Genomic DNA, 27,695 nt, shown 5'->3' with positions numbered 1-27,695 from the left:
TCCCTCTCATCTCCCAGCCATTTCTCAGCCTTGCTCCGAAGATCTCAGCATTTGGACCTTTGGAGACTAAGAAATTTCAGATTTATTTGCTGTAAACCCTAATCTTTCATTTAAGCATCCCACCCACTCTTCTAGCCCACACCTCAATTTCCTCACTTCCTCATTCCAAACCCTTGGATTACACTCCACATCTGCATCCTCCACACTGAGAGATGGAACCTCCGTTTCTGCTCCTAGCACATTCTCTTTCTCCATTCCTCCATACTCACACTTTCCTACCCCTTCACATCCCAATGCATCGTTAGGGGCAATGCCACCCTTTAACATTGTACCCTCCCACCACTTTGCACCATGGGACCTTGTTACAGGGCGTTCCACCCTTTACCACAACTCCCTCCACCTTTCCATCACAGCGAGCACATCATTTTCCACTAGGACGGCTGTGATGGGCATTCCCCTCACTACCCCCAATCAGCCACCTCCTTTGACCTCTTAGACGCAAGGATTTCCATCCTTTGCTTATGGTATGTCATCTCACATCCCTTGGGTCACTCCTACATAGGGATTCCTATCCTCTACTCCACGTGTCCCTATCCCTCCACCATGAAGGCTCCTCATGCGGTTACCATGCCCATACCCTGTCAACCCATGCCCACATTTGGATCCATTGTGTACACTTCTCATATGCATGGTGCACTCTAGGATTAATTCCCAAGCGTTCTCCACTCCCCCACCCTATCTCTCCTATCCACCCTACCCCCATTACACACCTCCATCTCCTAGCACTACCACTCCTGTTGCAACAACCAAGAATGCCTTCACGAATAAGGCTCGCTTTAATGGGTTGAATTTCACCATTTGGTTGAACTTCATGTAACAAGTGCTTGAAACTCGGGAACTTTAGGACCACGTCGTTGGTCTAGAGTCTATGTTGGACCTCGATTAACTCACCTTGATCTCATCCATCAATGGAGCACCCACAATGCCACTGACAATATTGAATTAATGCAAAGATTGCTTTCTGAGTTCCACTCTCAAGTACAACATTTTCCCCTCGCATCTAAGCAATTGAGTCATCTCATTGACCACTATGCGGCAAGAGGTTGCACTCAACGTATCTATCAAAAAATAACAAAGAGACCAAAGAGATAATAGGGTTTGTGAGGATAAACACAAAGTGTGTATAGCAAACACTAAGAGAGAAAAGAAACTCGGAAACACAAGAAGAACACGGTGATACTACACTGAATCATGCTATGAGAAAAAAAAAAGTTGATACAATGGAGTCGAAGCTCTAAAGATAAATGCACTGTCCTCTCAGATTCAAGCAGCAGCACCTATGGGAATCTACACAGTGAGGGGAGCAAAACGCAATCCTCCCGATAGTGGACTATAGAAGTAATGATTGGAAGGTGAAGGACAGTTGTTAAGGGAGCGAACCGTAGTCCTCTAGTGTCGTCAGAGATAAGGAAGATGATCACCAACTGTCAAGGGAGCGAACCGCAGTTCTTAGATGCTGGGAAGTGAGCCTGGGGAGCAAAACACAAATGCTAAAGTGTGTCTGAGCTGTCAAACGCAAGGAAATCAGCCTAGATGCTAACACCAAGGGATGGATGATGAGACCAGATGAAGGGACAGCCACCAAGAGGGTAAACGGAGCTTGTGAAGGCCTATCAACCCAAAAACGCAGGTACCTGGGGTTGCAGAAACTAACACTGGATGTGGGATGACACCAGGCAAGAAGATACTGACGCCAAGTTGGACACTAGATGTGGAGGTCTCCACATAGACAAACACAAATGCATTGCTCATTCTGTTAGCTTTTCATTTCAGTTTTTCTTTGTTTTTTGAAGCATCTCACTATTAACCTCTGTACTCGTAAATCTTCGTCTCTTTTGCTAGGTTTTGTTTTGAGTGCAAGGCTAACATGTAGGTTTACACCGGTCCTATCTAGGTTGGAGACTTGGGATGTGTACTGTTCCATTCATGGTGTCATCATCCTAGGAGCTTTGCTCTTCTACTAGCATGGAGGCTTCCCCTCCTGAGGTAAATCATGCAACATCTCTCTTGATGCTATCATGGTGGTGCCTTCTATCTTGTTCTTCTAGTTGGGATGCTTCCTCACATCGTGGTTCTCGGCACCACAAGAAGACCGATATCCGGCTCCTCTTCCTCCTTCAACATCAACATCCACGATTGTTGAGAGGGAGTTGCTATCCTTCTTGGTATTCTCTAGGTTTTGGCACTTATCTTCGGCATCCGCCTTTTCCCCCTATGGTACCTTCTCCTTTGCATTGCATGATTTCATCATCTTTGTAAAGGGGGCTTGGGCAAGTGACCAATTTTTCACAAGGGACACTATCGAAGTGGCACCTACTACATGAGCATTCTCAACATGTAGCATCCTTTGCATCTCATTGCGAAGCACCCTTGGGCAAATCCTGAGTTGTTTCCACCGAAGGTTCTTACACCACACCACCACTCCTTCATCACCCCTTCCCTTGTCATGGACACTCTCCAATGGATAGGTAGCTTGTCTGTTTTGTGATGGTTTGGATCTAACCATCCCTTCTCATTCTCATGTATCGTGTAGTTACTTAATCGACCGCCAACCATCTCTCCAAACACCTTTATATTTATCTATACAACCAAAAAAAAAAAAAAAAAAAAACCATATAGTTCATTGTGGTTCCATCCGCCTTTGCAAGACTTGGTAGGCTAGTGGGTAGCCGACAACCACCCTTTGTCTGATGCCCTGTCCTCTCTGGGGCGACTACTTGGACCCCCTTGGTAAGATATCCATCACTTCTATGGTCTTGGTAGGCCATTTGCCCTAGCTACTTTAGGGTGGGATGCCTCAATTGGCCTTCCTTTCTTGCCCTGTCTTAGACCTACAAGGGCCTGAGAGAGTGTGCTGAGCTAAGAAATGCATTCCATGCTGATTAGCCTCTTAAACAACCAAAACGTGCCTATTTAATGAAAAAATGCAAAATAAGTCCGCATTTCGAGAGGGTTTCTGTAAAACCCTCGTTTGGGAGGGCCCATCCACATTTATAAATGAACAAGCTGCCCCCATTTAGTCTTCATCCCTTCTATGCAAGTTTCTCGCATTCACATGAAGATCTTCGCCATCAATCTTCCTCCACATGGTTGTCCAACCTTTGTGATTGTCGCCACCACTACGTCTACTGCTCCAACCCCTAGCAATTGCCCTTCCGGCTGCCGTCTACTGTCTAGCGCTTCTTCTGCTACTACGTTTGGCCCCAGATAGCCATCGCCAACCCCAATCAACACCTCTTCCACTACATTTGGCGGTTTCAACCATCTTTGGCATCCTTGTGCATCTCCACTGCTATTGCCACACATCCTACTACTTCCGATGATCTGTGTTTTGGTCTTCTACACCCTCCGACACACTCTGAATGGTGGTTACAGCACTTGGGATCCGTCTTCGGTGGACGTCACACTCCAACACTCACCACTCTGCCCTTGAGCATTTTGTACAATCTTACATTCATTGACTGCATTGATTCATTCACTTCAGAGTTCTCCTTCTCTCTCTAGTTGTGTCTATGCTTTTGCGTTTTGCGTTTTGCATTTAGGATTTGAGTTTTGCACATCATTGTCTCTGTCTTTGTGTTTCTATCATGGTTGTATACTTTGTGTTTCCTCAATACAAACCCTAATACACTTGTTACAGTAAGCAACAAAATCCAAATAAACGGAAATGCAAATGTCACCACTTAATCTTGGACGACTGACCCCCGATTGGCCCCAACAACTGATGCCCCTTGCAATATTTCTATATCTTGTATTGTTGTGAGGTTGAAGTACACTAAGATATAGGTTGATCTCCTTCAATCTTCAATACAAATGGTTCAAATCAATTTTCCCCTTGGTTTGCTTGGGGATTAAGCTTCAATTTTGCTCTAAGGATAAAAGATTTTGCCCCAAACTTAAGGTTGATTGGCCCGCCTCTTGAAATTCTCTCAAATCCCTAAATTGCAGCTGCTGAAATTCGAGTACTAGGCCCTAAATTTTGAGCACTCTTCCCACAATGATTGTCCAACCCTAATTTTTGCTATAAATTAGGGTTTAGTAGCAGAAATTCTTCAATTGCACCCTCCTCGAACTGAATTTGGCTGAGATCTCTTGAGGGAAGCTGTAAATTGGCTAAGAGAATAGAGAGAAAGTTGGAGAGAAACAAATTTCAGAATTTCATCCTCAAAATTGGCCAAAATGTAATGTTCCCTTGCTACGAATGACTGATTTACTGCAGCCCACCATCAGTAGGAGCCCAAGCAGTCACCTATGCCCTTGTGGCCCCAAAACTTATCACCATGACTAAGTTTTGATCCTTGAGATTGATGTTATTTAAGTAGATCATGGTAACTCTTGATTTGACATAGGATTTTTGTTCCTCTTTGTTGTATTATTGGGTTTAATTTGTATATTCAATTTCCACTTGTCTATTTGTTGCATAAGGTAACCTTAACTTGTTTGTTAACTATTGTAGGACTTGTCTAAGGAATTGGGAAAGGTTTTTTTTATCCCAAATCCCTCTAATGGACTCGTATGTCATCAAATTGGCCATTACGTACGGGATTGTAAAAATAAAAGTAAAGCTAAAGAAGAGAAGAAGCAAGAGTCAGCCACCAACAATGATGGAGCAAACCAAGCACTCTTAAGTGTGTAAATGGCTGAAAAGAAGACAGGAGACTGTTCCACTAGTACTAAGCCCTAATGGCTAGAAAATTGCAGTAGCAACTCTCTCTCCTCACTCTCCTAATCTCTACAATGTTGGAATGCACCAACCTCTGATAGCATTTTCCTCACTTGGGTGGGCTGTTGAGAAACCCTTCACCCGCAGTTTGCGTTTTTGCGTTTCTGCGTTTTGCGGTTAGGATTTGCAGCCCCAAAAAGGGGCACCATCCTAGACTGACTATGCCTATTTATAGGCCACTCTCTCATTCATTCCTCACGACTGATTCATTCAATCCGTCACCTCTTCTCTCCAGCCTCTCCACTACCCTCACACCCCTTCAAGAGGACATTGCGGTTCGTGGTTCGTGGCTGTCTTCATCATCTTCCTTGTGCTACGACACCCTTGTTCCCTTGTATCACATTCACTCCATGATTCAAAACTTCATCATTCCATTCATCAGAGTTTTTTTCTCTCTTCTCTTCTCTTCCCCATGTTTGTCGAGTTCACTCCATGTTCCTCCCCGCAAACCCTATTGTCTCGTTGGTACGTCATCTTTTGACATGGTATCACACCTAGATCTGCTCAAACAGCGGCAAAGATCCTCCACTCCGGTGAAGGCAAAGACCGGTGGCGGGTTCGGCATCCACTTCTCTTCTTCTTCCGCTGCATCAACATTTCGTTTTTGAGATTTCAGGTGTTTCAGCTTGCTACCCACACCCCGTTCGCGGAGCACATCTTAGCCAAACTGTCCATTGCTGTCTCCATCAGTTGACACCTGATTTCCAGCCCTCTTCACGCAGTTTGGAGCTGATTCCAGTCAGGCGACTCCTATTCCTATGCAAACCTGCTGCCGTATAGCCTGCCATGTCATCAGTCCTATTGCCTACGTTTTTAGTCTCTCTCTCCTTCAGGCTGTCCTGCCTGCGTTTTTAGTCTTTCTCTCTCCTTCGGGCTGTCCTGTCTGCGTTTTTAGTCTTTCCCTCTCTTGCTACCTACGTTTTTAGTCTTTCTCTCACCTGCTACTTGCGTTTTTAGTCTTTCTCTCTCCTCACCTGTGTTTTTCTACTAGTTGAAACCTCTTACTGCTGGTCACATCCTCCTCCCACTGGCAGCTCACTTCCAGCCCTTCCACTACCCTCCCACCCCTTGAGGCAGACATTGCGGTTCGTGCTTCACGCTGCCCTCACACCCCTTGAGGCGGACATTGCAGTTCGTGGTTGATGGTGGCTGACCTCTTTCTTCTTTAGCAAGGCACACTGGTATCCATGGCTTCTTTACCAACAGATGACCAGACTACTGGATGCTCCTACTGTGCCATCATCGGACACACCACCGATGCTTGCGACTTTGACCTTTACTCCCCACCCCTCCGGAGTACATGCGTCTTCCACCAAGTACTCCTTGTGCCAACTCTCCTTTCTGGGCCACAGAGATCATTCTACATCAGCTATCAAAGTACCATACTCAAGGCAATAAGACGCATCCGATGCGCACTAAGTCCTTTCGAGCACATGGAGAATCGATTGGTGCTATGACCTCCTGGAGACCGTCGCAATGCCAGCGTCAGTCTTCTCCCACTTATTTTCAGGTATAGTGGCTTCCACAATCTACGGATCTGCAGTCCGCTCCATCGAGAGACAGTGATTGTTTAATACCGTCTCCTCAGCAGTCTGCTCCTTCGAGAGACAGTGGCTGCTCGACTCCTTCCTCTTCTTCGGCTACCCAGTCTGCTCCACTAAGAGGCAACCACTGTTGCCTACTCATTGCTCATTCTGAGCCCCACCCTTCCCCACCCTCGACTACTTAGTTTCGAGAGGCTACCTCTGGAAGCTCTTCGGCACCCCAGATACCTTCTTCGGCCCGACTAGCGGCACTTCTTTCATCATCAGACATTTCAAAGTCCGTGATCCATGAGTTTTTCGATTCCCTATCTACTTTAGAGGGGGATTCAGAGAGGGATGTTATTTCTTTGCCCTCAGAGGGGGCATCTACTTCTTCTTCGACTTCAACGGGGGCCCCTCCAGCTCCCCCCTCAGAGGGGGAACCTACTCCACATGAAGTTCTTCACCCATCCTCTACTTTCTTGCGGTGGCTGTCTTCGACTAGTCATCTTTTGTACTGATACCTAGGATCTTCAGGTACCACCTAGATCGGGACCTCAAAGGTTCAGCCGCAACTTGGTGACGGGGCCTTCGTATTCCTTCCACCATGGATGTACGGAGCTAGTGGCTTCTCTCCCGAGGTTGAGTTTCGGGTTCTCCAATTCACTCTGTCTACTGTTCTTTACTGCAGGTTCCCTTTCCGGTGGACATCTTGAATCTTAGGGATCCTCTACATCTTCTTCCTCCTCTTCTCTTCTTGCCTTGGTCACTTGGTTAGCATGGAGCCACCTCCCGAGATCGAGTACGGGCATATCCTTATGGTTCTCGGCACCACACAAAGTCCGACATTTCTCCTATGCATTGCATGTTTTCATCATCTTTGTACTAGGGCACTTGGACAAGTAAACAAATTCCCCACGAGGGACACTGTCCAAGTGGCACCTGCTGCATAAACATTCTTCAGTATGTAGCATTGCATCTCCACCTCGCTCTTCTCTTGTTCCCCTTTTTGGGCCTGAGAGGGGGTGTTGAGAAACCCTTCACCCGCAGTTTGCATTTTTGCATTTTTGCGTTTTTTTTTGCGTTTTAGGTTTGCGTTTAGGGTTTGCAGCCCCAAAAAGAGACACCATCCTAGACTGACTGTGCCTATTTATAGGCCACTCTCTCATTCATTCCTTACAGCTGATTTATTCAGTCTGTCACTTCTTCTCTCCAGCCTCTCCACTACCCTCACACCCCTTCAAGAGGACATTGCGGTTCGTGGTTTGTGGTTGTCTTCATCTTCCTTGTGCTACGGCACCCTAGTTCCCTTGTATCACATTCACTCCATGATTCAGAACTTCATCATTCCATTCATCAGAGTTTCTTCTCTCTTCTCTTCTCTTCTCCATGTTTGCCGAGTTCACTCCGTCTTCCTCTCCGCAAACCCTACTGTCTCGCTGGTACATCGTCTTTTGACAGGGGCAAGTTTTACCAACAAGTGGCAGCCTTCTAAATGCATTTTTCTAAATTAATTTTTAGAACATTATTTTTGAACATTTACGAAATTATTAATCCTTGCTCAAAAAAAAAATCTACCAAGCAACAATTGAATTGGCTAGGCCAAATTGTCATCCAACTATTCTTGAGCATTTATTAGCCCCTGAACTAGCATTAATTAATTAATTAATGCCTAGTTCCTAATGTTACTACGGATTGCTAATAAAATATTCTAGGCCAAAATTTGTCACCAAGTATCACCTAGCACCTATCAAGAATAACTCATTAAAAATTTTGTCTTTGACACCCACCACTAATTTCTCAGGGTCATTGGCCCATCACTGTGAAATAACTAACTTACACATCATATGTGCACCTCACATTTGCACATTAACTTAATACTTAATCAAATGCTAAGCAAAGCACCAAAATTTCACGTCCTCTTGATAGACCTTCTCCTTGAAATCCTTGCAATTGCCCTTGATTGCACTATAAAATGTCAAAAGCATCCATTGCCACTACTGGAAGTACATGTTGTTGCTTAACCATGCTAATGCCCTCTACATGTCTGAAATTCCAACAACTTAGACTAGTTCATAACCACAGTCAAATAAGTATACATCCACATGCCAAAACCCAAAACTATTTTGACCACCAAGGCATTGTAATGGATAAATTGAGAACAAGCAATACCTGATAGCAATGATGCACCACATGATGCTCATGCAAAGCACACGTCGATTGCAAACCACATAATCTTAGGTGAATATACTTCTCTTGCATCACTCGCAAATATACATTGCATGCCATCCATATGTCCCACACATGCCTTGCAAACGTATATGATATCCAAATGTACATATATTCCATGTATTCCAATGTCCTTGCAAATGTATAGTTTCAAAGCCTAGGTGCAAACCATACACATCTGCATACCAACTCATAATGACTAGTACACCCAATAGTGATCCCAATAGCAAAAATATTGTTAGTATAAGTACCTTAGATCCAAACCAAGTACATCCAAGATCCACTACATTACTAAGTTTTCCATCACTAAGGGAGTAGAGGTGCAACCTTCTCCTTGAGCATCAGGCAATACTCTAGACCTTCTATACTATCCTAAGCATGAATGAGTCTAATCCAAAATTGGCTCTCATTGAAACACATGAAGGTAAAGTGCATCATTGAGGATGATGTACCATAATCCATTTGCATCTTTCCATAAGTGAAACGATCCCAAAATTTCACCAAGTAGCACAAAGATACTTTACCTCGAACTTCACTTTTTCAAAGCCCACATTATGTTCAAGGCATTTTTCCCTTTGGATCACATATATCCATGGAATTTTCACATTGATGCCAAAAACGGTACATTGGTTACATTTCCCTCCTCAACTTGCTTCCCATGCTGCGTGCCTTATCCAAGATCAAGCATTGCATTTCCCCCAATGCTATGAGTTTTTCAAATTTAGAGACATCATACTTTGCTTGATCCCATCTCACTATCCGAAGACATACAAGATGTTGCATTCAACTAATCACAAATTCAGCAAAACACAATCACATTGCCTTGTACATAACTACCTTGGACCCACCCAGTCAAAGAAGTCAATGGTATCTCAACCATGGAACCATATAACCAACCTTCCTTCTCGGCAAGGGTAGTAATGACCTGATTATATACTAATTACGACCACCAAGAAAATCCCAATAAACCAAAACGCGAATGTCACCACTTAATCTTGGACAACCAATACCCGATTGGCCCCAAAAATTGGCGCCCCTTCTAATAGTTCTTTACCTTGTATTACTATAAGGTTGAAGTACATTGAGATTTAGGCTGATCTCCTTCAATCTTCAATACAAATGGCTGTCCATAGCAACCAAAAAGTCTTCAAACCAATTTTCCCTTGGCTTGCTGGGAGATTGATCTTCAATTCTGCTCCTTGAATGATAAATTCTGTCCCAAACTTGATGTTGGCTGCCTTGCCTCTTGAAATTCCGTGAAACTTAATGTTAGTTGTCCCAAACTTAATGTTAATTGGCTCGCCTCTTGAAATTCCCTAACATTCCCAAATTTTAACTACTGAATTTCAAGTACTAGGTCTTGAATTCTCAGCACTCTTCCCAAGGTGGTTGTAAAACCTTAATTTCTGCTGTAAATTAGGGTTTAGCACAGAATTTTTTCAATTGCACTCTCCTGGGACTGAATTTGGCTGAATTTGGCTAATTAAATACCCTAGGCCTATTCTGTTCCCAGAATTTGCAATCTGCATTTACTGCATTAATTGCTCCTACTGCTTGCATTTTGTCTCCAACTATCTGCATTTTCATTTTTTGCATTATTTTATTGTGGTACTGCTGCATTTAATGCCTGTTTTTTCTGCAATTTGACTCCTACAGACTAGGCAAGTATATTTTCATGTCCAATTAGCTATAAACTTCACCTTCTAGCTGTGTTTGATCAAATTTTGTTGTTTTGCAGTCGTTATTTTGTGGTCAGCTATCTCTACACTGTGTGTGAGCTCCAGTCAATCCAATCTTTGTTGTGCTTTGGCTGTCCTCTCTCTCCCTCCTCTTCTTTCCTTTATTTTCTCTTCCTCTCCTCCCTAGATGGCTCCCCCTTGCTGTTCTATTGATGACAAACTTCATGACCCTGATTACCTAACATGGAGTGTTGTGAAAAAATGGTTTTGCAGAAGCAATTATGGTACATTGTTTCTAGAGCTTTTGAGCATCCTATCTGTCCCACTCCTCTTCCAGGTGACTTCGACGAGGACATTATTATGAAGTAGTGCTCACATGGGATAGCGATGATGCCCATGCATTTTCTGCTCTTCTTTGTAGTATCTCTAAAGTTCTTCTAACGGTCACCTCCAATAGGATAGCATCACCAATATGGGCAAAGCTTCTAGTGTTGTACGTGGCTCCCTTGACTATGCATGTGATTACCCTTTATGGATAGCTCCAACAGATGAAGTTCAAACCGAAGGATACTATTCAATCATTCTTGCTTTATGTCACACAAGTACACGATCAACTTCCACATGCAATTTGCCCTTCTAGAGGCTCATCTTGTGGGGACTATGCTCTACAAGCTCCCTCCAAAGTTCAATGTAGTGGCCAATGCTTTCTAAGCCCAAACATCATCAATGCCAGTGAGTTTTACACATATGTCCTCAATGTTGTTTAAGCATGAGGCGTCTTTGCAATTACAAGGGAGGCTTCCACCCCAGTATGGTGGCTCAAAAGAGGCCTTTACAACTTCAAAGACGGGTGACAAAAAGAAGAAGAAGGCCTAGTGCTATCACTCTGGTAAGAAGAGAAATTTGCACAAGGATTGCAAACAGTTAGCGGCTTTGAGGAAGAAGGAGAAGAAGAAGTAGCAAGATACGGACTCCTCTAACGAGTCATCTGCCTCCTTCGACTTGGATCCTCTGGCCAAGGCCAAGGCCCAAGGCATGAAAAGGGTCATCTTCTTCAGACCAAGAGAAGGGCTTAGCAACCCCTTCTTATGCTTCCTAGTGCAGGTGATGCAGTCATCCCTCACGACTCTCCAATGCCACAGAGGGAGTGTGAGAGGGTGGTGAGGCGAGGCAGGTAAGCCTCACCTATATAGGTATACATGTGCCTAGGCTCCAAACAGGGACTTCCCTAATGCATTGACCGAAGTTTAGCAAGTTTTGAAATCCTAAAGCTGGGATTGTGACTTCCAGTTTCATGATGGGCTATTACTTGATAGAGAACGGGATTGGCTCCTATTTCACGCTCACACGGGGGACATTTTGGCCGTCTTGGCCAAAGACAAGGAATCCATATTCACATATCCTCGAAGGCATTTTTGACAAGATGATCAAGTATACTACTACAAGGTATTGTTGACAAACACAGAGCAATGCTATGATTCTTCTCTATTTTCAAGGGTTGGTACAGTTGGCATCGATGATTAGGTTCTCTCCTATGCACCTTGGTGGCTTGATCAACTTGGGTATCCATGGTCCTATTCTAGTGGTCCTTGTTGTATAGACTATGATGAGTCATTATCATTGTATCATTGTATTGTATCAAATCAACCATGATCTAAGAGAGAGTGTTAGCAATTTTATTAGCTCATGAGTGTGTTTGGTGGACTAGGCATGTGGCCTGGGCGTTTGGCATTTTTAATGTGTCATATATCATTTTTTATTGGTCATTATGGTGCTTATTTTGGCATTTTAAGCTGGCCAACCAATATTATATATTGACCAACTTGATGCCATTTATGGCATTCATTTGTGCTATATGTCATGCTCAGTGCCCACACAACCAATGACTCATTGTTGTACGCGACTGTCTTGTGTTTGGTAGATGGATTCCATTTTTGCAAATTTCTTGTGTTTTCTCTTTTCTCTCTCTTTTGTCTTGTGTTCAGCAATTTATTTCACCATTCTTTCATGCTTCCTTTGCTGCATCCAATCCTAATAATTAATGCTTGCAAAAGGCCATAATGACCTATGAGCCCATAAGTTACAATTATCCATATAACAATAAAACTATCTAGAAAGAACAATAAATAAAACTGTAGTAAACCATGCAAGAAAGCTAAAAGTTGTAAGGAGAACTCTAGCAAACAAATAAAAAGCTCTAGCTAATACAATCTCATGGATATGGAGGGGGCCTAGCTCTAGTCCCCGGGCAATAATCTCCTGTATCCGGCTATAGAAGTGCCGCCAACACCTTTGTCGAGGTCTAGGATGTCTAGATCAACCAAGTTGAATGGCTCAATCAATCAATACTCCACATCTACATGTGGATGGCGGAGGCTGTGACTGTGCTGAAACCTCCTAAGTTTCCCTAACAAAGAAATCTATAAGCTGCCTCTTGATAGGGCCTTGATATCCTGGAGCTACTATACTCCTAAGGAGCATCACAAAGCCATCATATCTCTAGAAGGAAGAGATCAAGACACCGTTGGTCAATGAAATCCACAACTCTAGACCAAACATGTCTCTAAATGGACAGTGGAAACAGCCCCAAATCTTGTAGTGTGTTGAGCATCAGCAAATATAGTGCTCCTCTATCTCTGGCTCTAGCTAACATAACTGGCATATGCGCTCCTCTAGTGGTATGGATCTGTATCTACCAGTCTCAATCTTTAAATGGTGTGAAGAGGTACACAACTGACCAATAGCACATCTGCTCTAATGTGACAGGTGGATGTCCATGTATCTCGGGTAGACAATAAACCCATAATCTATAGTATGGAGAAGATGCTCTATGTAGAAAGCCATCTTCGTCCCTGGCACCCATACTAGTACCAGCTATGTCCTCCTAGTGTCTGACTAGGTGAGATCCATCCTGATAAATCTGCCAATCTTTAAGTAGTTGAAGGTAAGAGGTGGTGCATCAAGCGAAGTATTGGAAGGGGGCTAGCTTGTCCATAAGCCATGTAACTCAAACCAAGCTAACACCAGTGCATACCAATACGAAGTGTCATTCTCCTTGGCAAGGTGTTGAGAGGACTCAAGGGCCAACAGTGCATAGCTATGCTTCGGTAGATCCCATAGGCTCTACACAATGTGAGTGATCAGGTGAGGGCCTCTACTACAATTGGCGTGGCCGCTAGCTCAACTCTAATGATCTATTGTGGCATTGAGGCCTCACACCTGATCATCCTGAAAATCATGGATACAAGTGGCCTCTCATTGACCTCCATCCATCATATATGCCACCTGACCAGTTGTGGTGATCAAGACTGGGCCCCCATACCTGTACTCCATAGAGTAATGTGGATGTGACCAATGCCACATCTTAGTGTAAGGTTCCTAAAACTGCACCTGTGAGCACATTATCACCAAGCCACGTAGTACTATGTACCCTCGAGTCAATCTAGTATTTGTTGCCTCGCTCATAGAGAAAGTGGAGCCTGTAAATAACACTCCCAAATGTGTATAGGAATCCACATACTCCAAGCCCTGCCCATATGTGAGTTTAGGTATTAATCTCCTTACCTACTATGGTATAGTGTTAAACACCATCACCTTGGTTTTACCAAGGTTCGTTGAGAGCCCACTATCTAATGCATAAGGCTGCAATGCATCCAAATGTCTCTATAGTCCCTGTGGAGAGTCAGCTATAAATACAATATCATTTGCATATAATAGGAGAGGCATCCAAGTGCCAACCAGTGGAGCTCCTCTATTTCCTCCCTGAGATATGTAATTAACAATCCCATCAATATATAGGCCTAATAGCATCGGAGAAAGAGGGCATCTCTGCTTCACCCCAATATGGAGTGAGCGGGTGCTAAGAGACTCTCCAATGTGTCACTTTGCCAGCAACCCTCTCATGCAATGCCAAAATCCCCCAACTCAGCTCATTAGGCACTCCCATAACATGAAGTCTATCTATCAATCCTATCTCTCGGCACTATGTCAAAGACTTTGCAAAAATGCACAAAGCAGTAAGTAGTAGATCCATCGGCCATGAACTTTGCTTTCCTCAATGATCACTCTTAAGTGTGAGGATGTGATTGCCTCTCCTAAAGCTAGATGTGATCCAATGTAGAGAAGCATCTCCTGAAGCTAGCCTGTACCACCGGGGGGGGGAGAGAGAGAGAGAGAGAGAGAGAGAGAGAGAGAGAGAGAGAGAGAGAGAGAGAATGTGTGTGTGTGTGTGTGTGTGTGTGTGTGTGTGTGTGCGCACTGATCTATGTATACAATCATCACAAGCCTAAAAAGTTTTTCTTTTTATGGACCATTGAGTATTTGTCGTGCTTACTTTATGAAAGTTTCAATAGAAGAACCACTGAGAAAAGAAGAATTATTGAGGACATAGTTTTAGATTTGCACTTTGAAGTATCCCTAGTCCACTGACAAATTATGCCAAATTATTGGTGCCTGATTGTTCAAAAAGCTTTTAGTACCTGCTGTTTCATCCAACTTAGCTTGCTATCAGCATAGCGAGGAGCAAGCAGGCAATGAACTTTTGTATGCTTGAAATATTTTTTGGTTTCTTCATCATGAGTTCCCATTATACCATCCTGAAAGTTTATTATTAAAAAAGTTAGCTCAAAATACACTTAAAGATTGAAATATTGAAGCTTGTACATCTTTGAAAATAAAATTTTTCAAAACATGCATTAGAAACAAAGATGCATTAGGCTCTACTTTTGTTGCCTCCCTTAATTCACTAGAGGAGAAGAGCAAATGAAGCATGCAACTTCATAGATATACTTGGCCCAAGTCATAGCAATTGAGACCAACTTGAGGTCTCCTATGTAAGTAGTGAAGGATAAAGAGACCATGCTTACATATATGCTACTAAGAGTAAGGGACAAAAATTATACATACATTACTTCTCAAATGCGTTGTGTCTCCAACATGGTTGTCAATACGATTCATATGATGTGTCTAGCATGCGTACTTACCCAAGAAATGTAGATAAAAATTTTGCAAATAAAATATGATTTTCATATGGTCATTGCAAAATACGTAAGAATTAATGGTTAAACTATTAGAGATAAAATCTAACCTTGTTACTTTTAACATGATACCTCATGACATAGATTTAAAGGGTAACATGGTATGTAATGATAAATATGGATCCAAGTTTCAACATCACAAGAATGAAGTAAAGTAATGATAAATATGGATCCAAGTTTCAATATCATGTCATTCATTCTCAATTCTCACACAAAAAGATACTAGGCAAGTAACAATGCCAACTTCCCAACCACTGAGTTGCAAGTACATAGAAAACAACAAGTCTAAGTAGAACAAAAAAGATAGATTCTAGACTCTAGAGGACATATGCCCTAAGAAATCATATCACATGATTCCTCAAACTCATCACTATCATAAGACTCATGATCATCACTAAAGGAATCTCATGAGGCCTCACTAAAATCACCATCACTAAGGCATTACTAGCATCATCATACTCTAGTTTGATAGGAGCATCCTTATGAGCATGGCTTTGTTGCAATAGATCAGCTTCTAAAGGCACACCTTGTATAAGTCCCTACTACCACTTGTATGTTGCCCCCAATTGCAATACCCTAAATCATTACCCCATATGGATACACAAGACTTTGGCAAATCTTCTCTAGCTCCATGTGGAGGTATCTGAAGATGGCAACATGCTCAACATCATGATCTTTATGCACACTAAGAGTGGCCTCACATTTGTTGAGCTACCAAAAACTTGTCTTTAATTATTATAGTTTTCTAGCATCTTTCGCCTCATAAAACAGCCCCAAAAAAGCATTTAGCCATATTGTACAACACACTACATAGTCATACGACATGAGACTTCTTTTGGTCCCAACATATTTTGTAGAAGGGACTCCATGTGACACCATTTTTCTTGTATTCCTATTTATCCCTTTGCAAAATTGTCACCATCATCATCTACCCTCATCCACACCATCCAAAGGTGTTGCCCTTGCTGTCACCCATCTATATCAGCATATTGATTGATGGCAGCCTGTTCCTAGGCAATCCCTGTTGTAAAAGACCACCTAATGGCCTAACTCTCTCAAGAAATGGGCCCTTACTTTATTTGCCCCACCCATTCTTTCATAGCCACAAAAAGGACATTTCCAATGTTGTGAGCCACCCCCTGATGTTGGCCTTATCGCCTCAACCTCACACCACCATGACCAATCATCAGATCTCCTACCCCCGCCACCAGTACGAGGGGCAGGAGCTCGAGAAGATATTGCCAAAGGGGACTCGGAAAGATGATGCCATGGCTTGCATGTTGCTGGTCACTGCAGTGACTCACTGTCAACAACTGAGCACTTGTGTCCTGCTGCCTGAACTTTGAAGTTCAAACTTTACACTGCAGTCTGCACCAAGTAGACACTCTGCACTGCACTGAGAGGACGCTAAGACTTGAGTAGTAAGTACACACTCTGTAATGCTGCCTGCACACTGTCACAGACTCACAGTTGAAAGTTCTGAGTGCAAAGTTCACTCAACACTGAAGTCCAATCCCTGAAGGCTGAAGCTGAGAACTGTGACCTCAGACCTGTGACCACTGACCTGTCACATTGCATGGCTGCAGTCTGGACTGACTCCTGGGAGACTTGGAAGTTAGAACTCTGCACAGTTCAAACAGCAAAGTTATAATGTATTATGTCATTGTTTTAATTTTATAACTTGTTACTGTACAACTGGTTACTGTGCAGGGCCCAGGCAGCAGGGCATCTCATATTTTTTTATTTATTGTTTAATCTTGATTATTAACAGTCCTGAGTGCTGAAGATTCAAGAGAGTTATCTGATAATCTGATGCATCATGCTGGGACTTAGGACCTGGCGCAGGTTACCTAGAGGCTGGAGACTGTTCATGGGAGTCAGAGGGACTCCTGAGACTCTGTCCACACTCACATCACACATGTGACTGCTGCAGAAAAGTCAGTCGACTGCAGAGGTGGCAAAGGCGGCAGAAGTGACAGGTCACAACTGCGGTGGCGCTTCTGACAGGTGGCACGGGTCTTGACAAGCAGGTCGCAAGAGCAAGGTACAGGCAACACAATATGGGATGAAAGCGACAGGTACAAGTTACAAACCCTGCCACATGGGGTCCCCGTCACGTCCCAGAAGGCTGCCCCATCCCTACCCCCGTCCCAAGACACGTCCCGTTGTGATGGTGAGCCATGTGGGAACGCCCACATTCCAAGATGTGTTAACAACGGGTCCCACATTTCAAGTCGTGTCCCCGCATCCCTTGCATCCCCTATAGCTATTATTAGAATAGCCCCAATGTTGTTTCCACATGCGTCATATTGAACCACAAATGACTTCCTTAGATCGGCAACACAAGCAAAGGATCTGAAGTCATCTTTTCCTTTAACTTTTCAAATGCTGAAATTTCATACTGCCGTCCATCTAAATGGCACATTTTTCTTCTGCAAGGCATGCAATGGAGATGCAATTTCAGCAAACTTGCATACATACTTCCTGTAGTAAACACATAAGCCTAGAAAGTTACGGATCTCATGTACATTCTTTAAAGGTCGCAATGATCGTATTGTCTCAACCTTTGCAAGGTCCATATGAATACCATCAGCCAATACAATATGCCCCAAAAAATGGATTTCATGTAAAAAGAATTCGTTTTTCTTGTCATTAATGACCAGTCTATGCTTACATAGCTCATTGAACACAATGTCCAAATACTTTCTATGCTTTGTCTTATTCTTTGAGTATAGAATCATGTCATCAAAGATAGTGCCCACAAATCCTCTATGTGGCCTGAAGATGCAATCTATCATCTGATTAAAAATGGCAGGAGCATTGGTAAGTCCAAAAGGCATAACAAGAAACTGATACAACCAAAAAAATGTCCTAAAAGCTATCTTGGGCACATCTTCTCATCTAATGTGTATATGATGATACCCACTTTTCAAACCTATACTGCTGAATATAATTGCCCCCTGCAATGTATCCATAACATTATCAATCTAAGGGATTGGAAACCGCTTCTTTATAGTGATTTTGGCCAAAGCATGATAGTCAATGCACATATGCCATGTACCATTCCTTTTCTTCCAACTGCTAGGTTGCACTTACTCTGTAAGGCGATTTCTTAGGTGGGCTACTTCAAAGGATAAGATCTAGGCCATGATCTTCAAGCCTTTCAAGCAGTAGCTGCTCTAGAAGTGACTGAGAGAAGCAATCAACATACATTTTCAGAGAAAAAAAGTGATCCCTCCCTAACTTTGATATATTTCTAACATTATTATTATCAACATTATCCTTAATAAAAGCCAAGTACCCTGAAAGGTGATTTCTCATTACTTAAGAAATGGTGGCAGTCGATACAACAATGTCAAATTCCCCTCTCAACTTTACGTCAAGTATGAGAGGCTTCCCCTTATATTGAATAGTGATCTCTTTTGCATGTGAATCAATCACTACATACATAAGATGACACCATGGTATACCAAGCAACACATCACAACTCTCAATAGTGAAGCAATGAATAACTCTTCATTTTTCACATATCCCTAAATGTGTAACCGAAGCTTTCCAATGAGTAGTGTGACAGGCTCTGCATGTCACTTACATGTCATTTCAACTTCCCCCATAGGTCCTATCTCATCCTCTCTAATGCCTAGATGGGATACCATGTCAGTAGAGATGAAGTTGACTCCTGCACCATTATCAAAAAATATCAATGCATAATGATCTCTAATTTTGCCCCATGCTCTGCATAACTCTATAGCATCATCATTGGGCTGATCACTGACAACATGGGCACCAATCCCACTATTGCTTTGAGCTTCTTACCCTTAGGATCTCCTTGATTTTCTAATTTTCTAGTTTGTTGTCTATTGGATTAGTCCTTTGCAATATGGCCTGCTTGTTCACAAATGAAGCATTTATTTGTAACCATCAATTCCTATGCTATGCCAATGATTCCCAACCCATTATTTGCTATTTTGGCCTCTTTTCAAGCTGATTTTCAGATCTGCCCCTTTTCTCAGCCTTGGACAACACTTTATTCAGTTTCTCCGCACTCTCTTGGAAGCCCAAATCCTTCCCACACAACAAAGCATCGACTGTAGCAACAATCTCTATGACTTGAGACATGCTAGACACAATGGATTTTACGCAAAAATCCCAAATTCCTTTAAGCAGCTGACATACATATTTTTCCACTTGCTCATGGAGGGGTACCGGACAAAAAGAAGTGACGGGCAACAACACATCCCAAACTTCTTATTGCATTGCTCTAAGTTCTTGCATTCATTTGCATCAAGTTTATTCCAAGCTGTCATGATGTCCACCTCAAAGGTATTTGTCAACCAATTCGATACAAATATTTGTTTGAATTGTAACCATGTTAACAGTGCTCTACCTTGCATCAAGAGTGTGGACAACCACTACAATACATTCCCCTTCAAGAGAGTGGCTGCCTTCCAGACCTTAGAGGATTCAATAAAGTTTACCCTTAAAAAGGTTCCATCAACTATTTCTCTTCATTGGCTTCTTTGGAAGCTTCACTCAGGGATTTGGCACTACCTTCAGTGAAACTTGCTTTCCCGAAAGTGTAGAAGATAGCTTCTTCTTCTTGCCCTTGTTATCCTTCTTAAGAGCATTCAAAAATCAAACAAACTAAGAATCCTTTGCCAATTCAGCAAAGAGATTTGCTACTATCCTCATCCGATTCTTGAATTGGTCATCAAATTCCTCTTTCTCTTGCTGATCATTAGCCTCATTTTGCCTTGAAGGCCCTACATCTTGTCCAACAGCAACGTTTTTAGTTTCATGTCCATCATGTGAGCCTCGTCCAAGATTAAGCATTGCATTTCCTTCTTCCCCATGTGAATGTCCATACTGAGAGGCATCATCACTGCTAGATTCCATCTCACTATATGAAGAAATATTGTTGTAATCTCTCAGGTGAGCGCAAAGATCAGTACTAGCACAAAGCTTTGGCTTGCAATCAGGTGCCTCGGGCCCACTAAATCAAAGCATTGATAATATCCTGACGATGGAACCATGAAACCAGTCTTTCTTCTCGGAAACGGTGGTAATACCTCATCAAGCACTTAATTTCAACAATTAAAAATTGAGTATAAATTAAAATGCACACTTTACCTTAACAATCTTGAACATTGGACAACGTATTGGCCCCAAAACTAGCACCCCTTGTGGTATTTCTTTAACTTGAATTGCTAATGGATTGAATAAACGTTGAGATTTCACTGTCTTCTTTGTTGATCCAAAAGCCCCTTGCTATACAACTAAGTAGTAAGCAACTCGTGCCAATGGCCCCTTGATTTTCACCCATGTCTTGCACAAATGGAACCATCAACTAACCAAATGCTGCCCCAATTCATAATCGATGAGCTGGCATCTCAAATCCCTGACAATTCCTTGGATTTCAAGTGCTGATTTCATTGTATGATGCCCTTAGCTAATGGCACACGTCCCAAGGTGGCTGCTAAACCCTCATTTTTACAAAAATTTAGGGTTCACAGTAAAGTTTCTTCTTGTTGTCCACAAAATTTGGTTGATATCTGCTGAGAATGGATGAGATTTGTTGAGAGAAGGTGTGTGAGAGCTGTAGAGAGAGAAATTCCAGAATTTCTTCGCGGAGAAGTCCTCAAAATGGTTGTTGTCCTACCTAGATCAGCCAAGAGGCTGTCGCCTGCTGCCTAGAGAGGCCAAAAATGCTACCATCAGCATCTGATGGTCTCATAAATGTTGTCTCTTGCTTCCTCTGGCCTCCAAGCCATTGTATTCTACCTCCAATCGCTGAAATCAGGGCTGAAAACTTATCAACAGTCCCCCTCCCCCCTCTCCCTCTCTCTCTCTCTCTCTCATGGACACACAGCTGCCTCATGGACTACGCACAGTTATTGGTCAGATCCGCACCTCATCCCACCACCTGAGGATTGAGACAGGCAGATGGGAGGGTATACAGACAGAAGAACGCATATGCCCACTATGCAACAGAGAGCCAGAGACAGAGGAACACTACATCTGCCGATGCATTGTATATTATGACATACGAAGTAGATACCACTGTCTGTTTCGAGAGGGTTTTGGACCCCTGAGACAGATCATGCAGTTTGAGGATTAGAGATGCTTGGGATTTTTCCTCTTGGAGCTCCAGAGGCGCAGAGCAACAATTCTACGGAGTAGGAGGCCCCCAGAGCTCGGCTCACATAGACAGAGAGTAGTCACTGACTTTTTCACTGATACACGACAGAGTATGGCAGATACCACTACTACTGCCACACAGCCTACAGGAGTACATCATCATTGGACCTCATCTTCCGTAGGTGTCCCTTTGGATAGAGCAGTGGCACTTAGCCGGTCTAGGCGCCCACGTCCACCCGGACGAAGGCCTAGATATCCACACCACACACAAATTAAAGCCATCATTGAGCGCCACAGGAGACAGATGCCGAGACGCCTCAGCCATGCAGAGATACACCTCCTTAGAGAACAGACATATCATTGATGGAGAGTTTTCCTTTCTCTACTCTAACTTTCAGATCACTGACATGTTTCCCTTTTATAGGACACTATTTCATTTTCTTTTCAGTCTTATAGGCATGTTTTTCATCTTTTTCTCGTTCCAGATGAGAAACACACCATCATTGTATGTATTGCTTTGGTCTCATAGGCCACATTGGCCTTTTAGAGACGTTAATATACTCTCTCTCTCTCTCTCTCTCTCTCTCTCCGAGTTGAATGCAATGAATGGCTCTCCACCAGCCCCAATAACGTTTTTCTCACTTGCATGGGTACTTTTGCCAAGTGGCAACCTTCTAATTTCATTTTTCATCCATTAAATTAATTTTTAATATTAATTAAATCTGAAAATTAATTTCAGCCCTTCTAACCCCTTTCAAAATTAAATATGCCCATCCATAATTAAATTGGCTATGCCATTTGCATCCTACAATGGTCCCCAACCTCCAATTAACTGTTAGGGTCAAAACTGACACCAACTGACAACCAAAGCCCAACTAGCATAACTTATCACAATTTTTATCTTTGACATCTACTAACTCCTCAGGGTCCTTGCTGTCATGAGGACATATATTTTTGAAACCTCACTTAACATATGGATTAATTTTTAATCACATGGTTAAGTAAATGTTGCACATGTGAGATGTAATTAGGGTTAGAGTAAATTTACGAGCCTGGGACCCAAGGAAATCGTGGGATGTCAAAGGCAAAAGTTGCTATAAGTTATGCCGCACGGATACTTGGTGGTATCTGGTGCCAGTTGTTGGCCTAGGTCATTTAGTTGGCCATAAGTGTCAATTGGTGATACTAGAGAAGTGGTGTTTAATGGTACCTAACGCCAATCATATGGTCAAAGATGGCGCAGAGACACTCGAGAATGAAAGTGCCTAGCCAATTTAATTATTGGTCTGTCAGATTATTTTTCAGAGCATCGAAATAATTATTAGATTAATTTTCAATATTGAAAGACTGAACAATAATATTTAATTATGGATAATGCTGAAAAAACCATTTGGGAAGGTTGCCACTTGTCAAAAATGCCCATGCAAGACTGAAAAACGTCTTTAAAGGCTGGATAGAGGCATTTTTAGAGTATTCAGCTTGCAAGGGAGAGAGAGAGAGAAAATGTTGTTGGTCTAATTTGCAGCCATTGGAGGACCTTCTGAGGCAGTCAGGGGGAGGAGAAGAGCTATCAACAACAGGAGACAGCATCTATAGGCAGTTGAGACAGGGCAGCAGCAATAAATAACTAATTTTCTTCAATTCTTTGCATCTACAAGCTGTTGAGCTAAAATATGCATTACTTGCTGATTAGCCTCTTAAACAGTCCCAAAACACACAAAATGCACTTTTAGAGTAAAACCCTAAAACGGGGACTGGTTCGAGAGAGTTCAGTGGAAACCCTAAAACGGGAAGCGGTTCGAGAGAGTTTAGTGGAAACCCTAATTTTTGGGGCGCCCTTCCACATCTATAAATAGACACGCTGCCCCCATTCAGCCATCATCCTTGTTTGCTGATTACACCAATCCACACACCCTCTGCTGTTGTTGGCGCCCAATTTCCAGCCTGCAGCCCGCCTCCATCTACTGTCCAGCCATCATCGACTGCAACCACATTATCTTCAACCTGTCCATTGCTGTAGACGACAACTCTCAGCTGCCGGCAACTGCTCTAGACTGTTCCAAACTGCTGTTCAACCTGCTGTCCATCATCTCCAAGGTCAGCCAGCTTGCGTTTTCAGCATTGCAAACCCTAACACTCTCAGACAATGTTTCAACCTGCTGTTTACAGCAGACTGTGCACAGTTTCCAGCCTCCGATCGGTGATACACTGTTGCGTTTACCAATTTCCAGCCTCCAGACTGCTGCGTTTTGGTGACCAGCCTGCTGCCATTCACTATTCAGCACTCCTACACTCCGACTGATGGTCACAGACTTGGGACCCGTCTTCGATGGACGTCACACTCCGACATTGCTCTGCCCTTGAGCACACTATACACTCTTATATTCATTTACAGCATTCATTCACTTCAGAGTTGTGTTCTCTCTCTCCCTTCTTCTGTTTGTGTTTGAGTTTTGAGTTTTGCGTTTAGGGTTTGAGTTTTTGAGTTTTGCGTTTAGGGTTTGAGTTTTTCCCTCTGTGTCTGTGTCTATCTCTTTGTGTTTCTGTCGTGGTCGTACACTCTATGTATCCTCAGTGCAAACCTTAGCAGTTTCCTTCACATAGTATCAGAGCCAGTACTCTTGTAAAGAGTATCCTGCGGATATTGTGGAGAGCTAGTCTTTGTGCGAGGCACACAATACGACTCGTAACCGAATCACAATGTCCCAGACATCTTCTTCTCCAGTTCCTATGATGTCTTATCAGGCTTCTCCATCATTGGAGGCCCTGAGTCGGCATTATGGACCCGGTGAGGAGGACGACACTCCACCTTCACTACATTTCACTAACATGACAAAGGACTTTGAGGAGTACTATCGCAACAAGTATGGTGATGTTTACACCCCTCCTACTACCAGTTTTGCTACCACATCCAGACCGGTTGGTGAGGCTGGCCACCTCTCCAATCATGGAGGACATACAGCATTCAGAACGTCTGGCGATCCATCTTCATCATCTCAGCTAGGTCCAATGTCAGGTTTGTACAATTCTTTTGTGTTGCATAAATCAAAACCCTTGCGTGTTTCTTCTTTTGAGGTACAGGAACTGGATGGCTTTGCGTATGTGAACTTTACTAGAGGGGGCTCACAAAGCAGACGAAATTCAGGTACATCTACAGCTTCTGTTTCATTTGAGCATATCACATACACTTCTCACTTCCCTCCCATCCCACCCTCTTCTATATCACACCTCTCATCATCTTTCCAAAACCTTGGATTACACTCCACATCTGCATCACACACCCTAGGTCTTGGATCTTCCATCTCCGCTCCTAGCACCTTTTTCTTCTCCACCCAATTCTCTACCACTTTAAACTATGATACTTCGTTAGGGGAAATGCCACCCTTTAACACAGCGCCTCTCACCTTTCAGCACATGAGCACACCCATAACTCCTGGGACGACTGTGATGGGCATCCCCCTCTCTATCCCCAGCTTCACATCTCCCATAACCACTCATACGCAAGGGTTTCCATCCTCAGCTTATGACGCTTCTTCACACTCTCCTTGGGTTACACCTACGCAGGGATTCCCATCTTTTGCTCACTGTGTTCCCGTCCCACCTCCTTGGGTTCCTCATGTGGCTACCATGCCCATGCCTAGTCAACCCATCCCTACCTATGGATCCACCTTGCACACTACACGCATGCCTAGTGGGCACTCTGGGATCCATTCCCAAGTGTACTCCACTCCCCCATCCTACCTATACTACATTTTTTCACACTATCCATCTCCGAGCACTACCACTCCTGTTGCAACGGCCAAGAATGCCTTCACGGATAAGACATGTTTTAACGGGTCAAATTTCACCACTTGGTCTAATTTCATGCAACAAGTGCTTGAGTCTCAGGGTCTTTGGGACCTCGTCATTGGTCTAGAGCCTATGCCGGATCCTCGACTAGCTCACCTTGATTACATCCGTCAATAGAGAGTCCACAATGCCACAGCCAATGTTGAGCTGATGCAAGGATTGCTTCCTGAGTTTCACTCTCAGTTGCAGCACTTCCCACTCGCATCAAAGCGTTGGAGTCACCTTCTCAACCGCTATGCGGCTCGTGATCGTACTCAGCGCATCAATCTCGACTTTAAGCTTCAAGAGTTCTCTATTAAGCAAGGGGATGATCTGAAAGTCAAGATGGCTGAATATAGGCGGTTACTTGCGGAGTTCGCCACTACTAGCTCTCCAAAGTCAAATGACGATCAAGTTACATTCTTCTTGAATAAGTTGCCCGACAAGTACTTCAATTTCATTGAACACATCATCTCCCAATCTAGATTGCCAACCTTCTACGAGTTTGAGTGTCAGTTCTTGCGTTACACGAGGCTATATGATCAAGTCCACAAAAAATCCTCATCACAACCTTATTCAGAGCAGAGGGGGTTGGTTGCCTCTTCTTCAGGAGGGACAACCACTAGTGGCAAGAACTCGCTAGATGCGAAGGTAAGCCAATCAAAGAGTGACTCCTCTTCCTCAGATGGAATCAAAGAATCTAGACCTATCTGGCAGCAACTCCCTAAGAAAAACCGATTTTGCACACATTGCCAGAGAGCAGGCCATGTGGACGAGGAGTGTTGCTCCAAGGCCCAAGGTCTTTCACCTAAAAAGCCTCAGCAGACCGTTGCGACTGCACAGTAGAGTGGGGTTACGCCCTCCACTCCTGCTTCATCTGCTCCTTCAGCGCCCGTTGTTGTTGATGTTGGACATGTGGCTCGAGTACAACCTCAGTGACCCATCTCTTTCACTACGCCTAAGGGATTGGCTGATTGGTCTGCAGGTTCCGATCCCGTTGCACTTCATGCATCTATCTCACCTTCCTCCCCACCTTGTCAATCGTTTCCTTGGCAAATCCCTGCTACTGGACGTACGCGATGGTGGCTACCTTCTTAGCCTAGTATGTCTCTATGTCCTTTCGAATACCCTAGGTCAATCTAGCATTCATTTTTCACACTCTTAGAGTCAGGCCCATAGGATTCATTATCCTTAGTTTTTTCATTTTTTTGTATTCCGCTGGATTTACTCACACACATACACATTCATTGCATTTATTTTGAGTTAGATTTTCTTTATGTTCTGTTTTAACAAAGAATAACCCTACCACCAACTCCAACCACCCTACCACCAGCAACCTAGGCCACCAACGTGCCCCCAATGACCTTCCTCCACACCACCACCAAGACTCCTCCACGGCAACCACCGATGTCCCTTTCACCCACGTCTTCAGTGTAGGCCAAAGCCTGCTACCTACGACGGTGAGTGCCATGGGACTGGCACTCGCCTAGGAGGGGGGTAATATTAACCGTCAGATGAACAAGGTGGAAAATCTAGAAAAGCTAAAGCAGAAGACAAAGACCAAGGTAAAGTGAAACGGAAGACGAAGGTGCGACATGAAAAATATGGAAACACAAGAAGTGCAGAAAAGTCCTAAATAATGGAAAAATGCACACAAGAAAAAGCGCAAGTCGATACTTTTGTAAAAGAGCACAAGCGCATCATGATTTAATTTAAAGAGCACCGGGCTCTCACCCGTGCAATTTATAAAGATAGATGGGCGGTAGGAAGGAAGCTAGAAAGATAGGAGGGCAATGGGAAAAAGGGCCTAGGCCACGACCGGCCATGTAAAAAAAGGGATAAGGGGATGACCGCCCAAAAGGGATTTAGGGTTTTGTATATAAAGTTGAAAAGTGAATGAGAAGCTCATTTTTGTGTATGGCCAAAAGTGGCTCTCCTCTTCTTCTTCTTCTTCTTGTTCTTGCTTGCTTAAGCTTGTGCTTGAGAGAGGGAGTGTGAAAGTGTGAGAGAGTGAGTAAGGGTAAGGGACCGGGGAGGAGAAGCTCTCCATCTTCTCCTCTTTTCTTCTCTTCTATTCTCTTCTCTTGTTTTGCTTGCAGCAATGGAGCTTGAAGCATGAAGCTTGAGGATGGAGCTTGCTTGAAGCTTGCACTTGGATCGTGGAGCTACTGGAGTGCGCAGAAGAGGAGGTAACTCGATCGGCATGGAGGTAAGCTCACTACACTCATGGATAGGTAGCGTGTCGGCTATGTGAGAGGTAGCCATTAGTGCTCGGCTTGGAACGCTTGAAGCAATAAGCGGTTAGTGGATCTTGGTGGTTGAGCGAAAGCTCCCACAGGATACATAAACATCACAATGGCTGGCCTAACCTTTCAGCTCAGTTTTGGGCCTGAGAGGGGGTGTTGAGCTAAAATATGCATTACTTGCTGATTAGTCTCTTAAACAGCCCCAAAACACACTAAAAATGCTCTTTAAGAGT

At 43.5% G+C, this 27,695-nt stretch overlaps 1 protein-coding gene across 3 annotated transcripts in view; it reads right to left on the bottom strand.

The window, feature by feature from the left end:
* LOC148041348 (phospholipase D gamma 1-like) overlaps positions 1–27,695 on the bottom strand; it is a 111,814-nt gene that overhangs the window by 67,984 nt on the left and 16,135 nt on the right. For 2 of the 3 annotated variants that reach the window (XM_087679083.1, XM_087679070.1), the window contains exon 2: positions 14,693–14,809. The exons of the other annotated variant lie outside the window; for it this stretch is intronic. In XM_087679083.1, the coding sequence (XP_087535209.1) occupies positions 14,693–14,809 (117 nt within the window). The remainder of the gene's footprint in view (positions 1–14,692; positions 14,810–27,695) is intronic. 3 annotated transcript variants of the gene reach the window in all.

The sequence above is a fragment of the Lygodium microphyllum genome, chromosome 1 (genome assembly GCF_053477565.2).
Source record: "Lygodium microphyllum isolate KBCC chromosome 1, Lygodium_microphyllum_v1.1.10, whole genome shotgun sequence".
NCBI classification, from domain to species: domain Eukaryota; kingdom Viridiplantae; phylum Streptophyta; class Polypodiopsida; order Schizaeales; family Lygodiaceae; genus Lygodium; species Lygodium microphyllum.
Note: the sequence above shows the minus strand (reverse complement) of the source record. Positions and strands in the feature narration are given on the sequence as shown.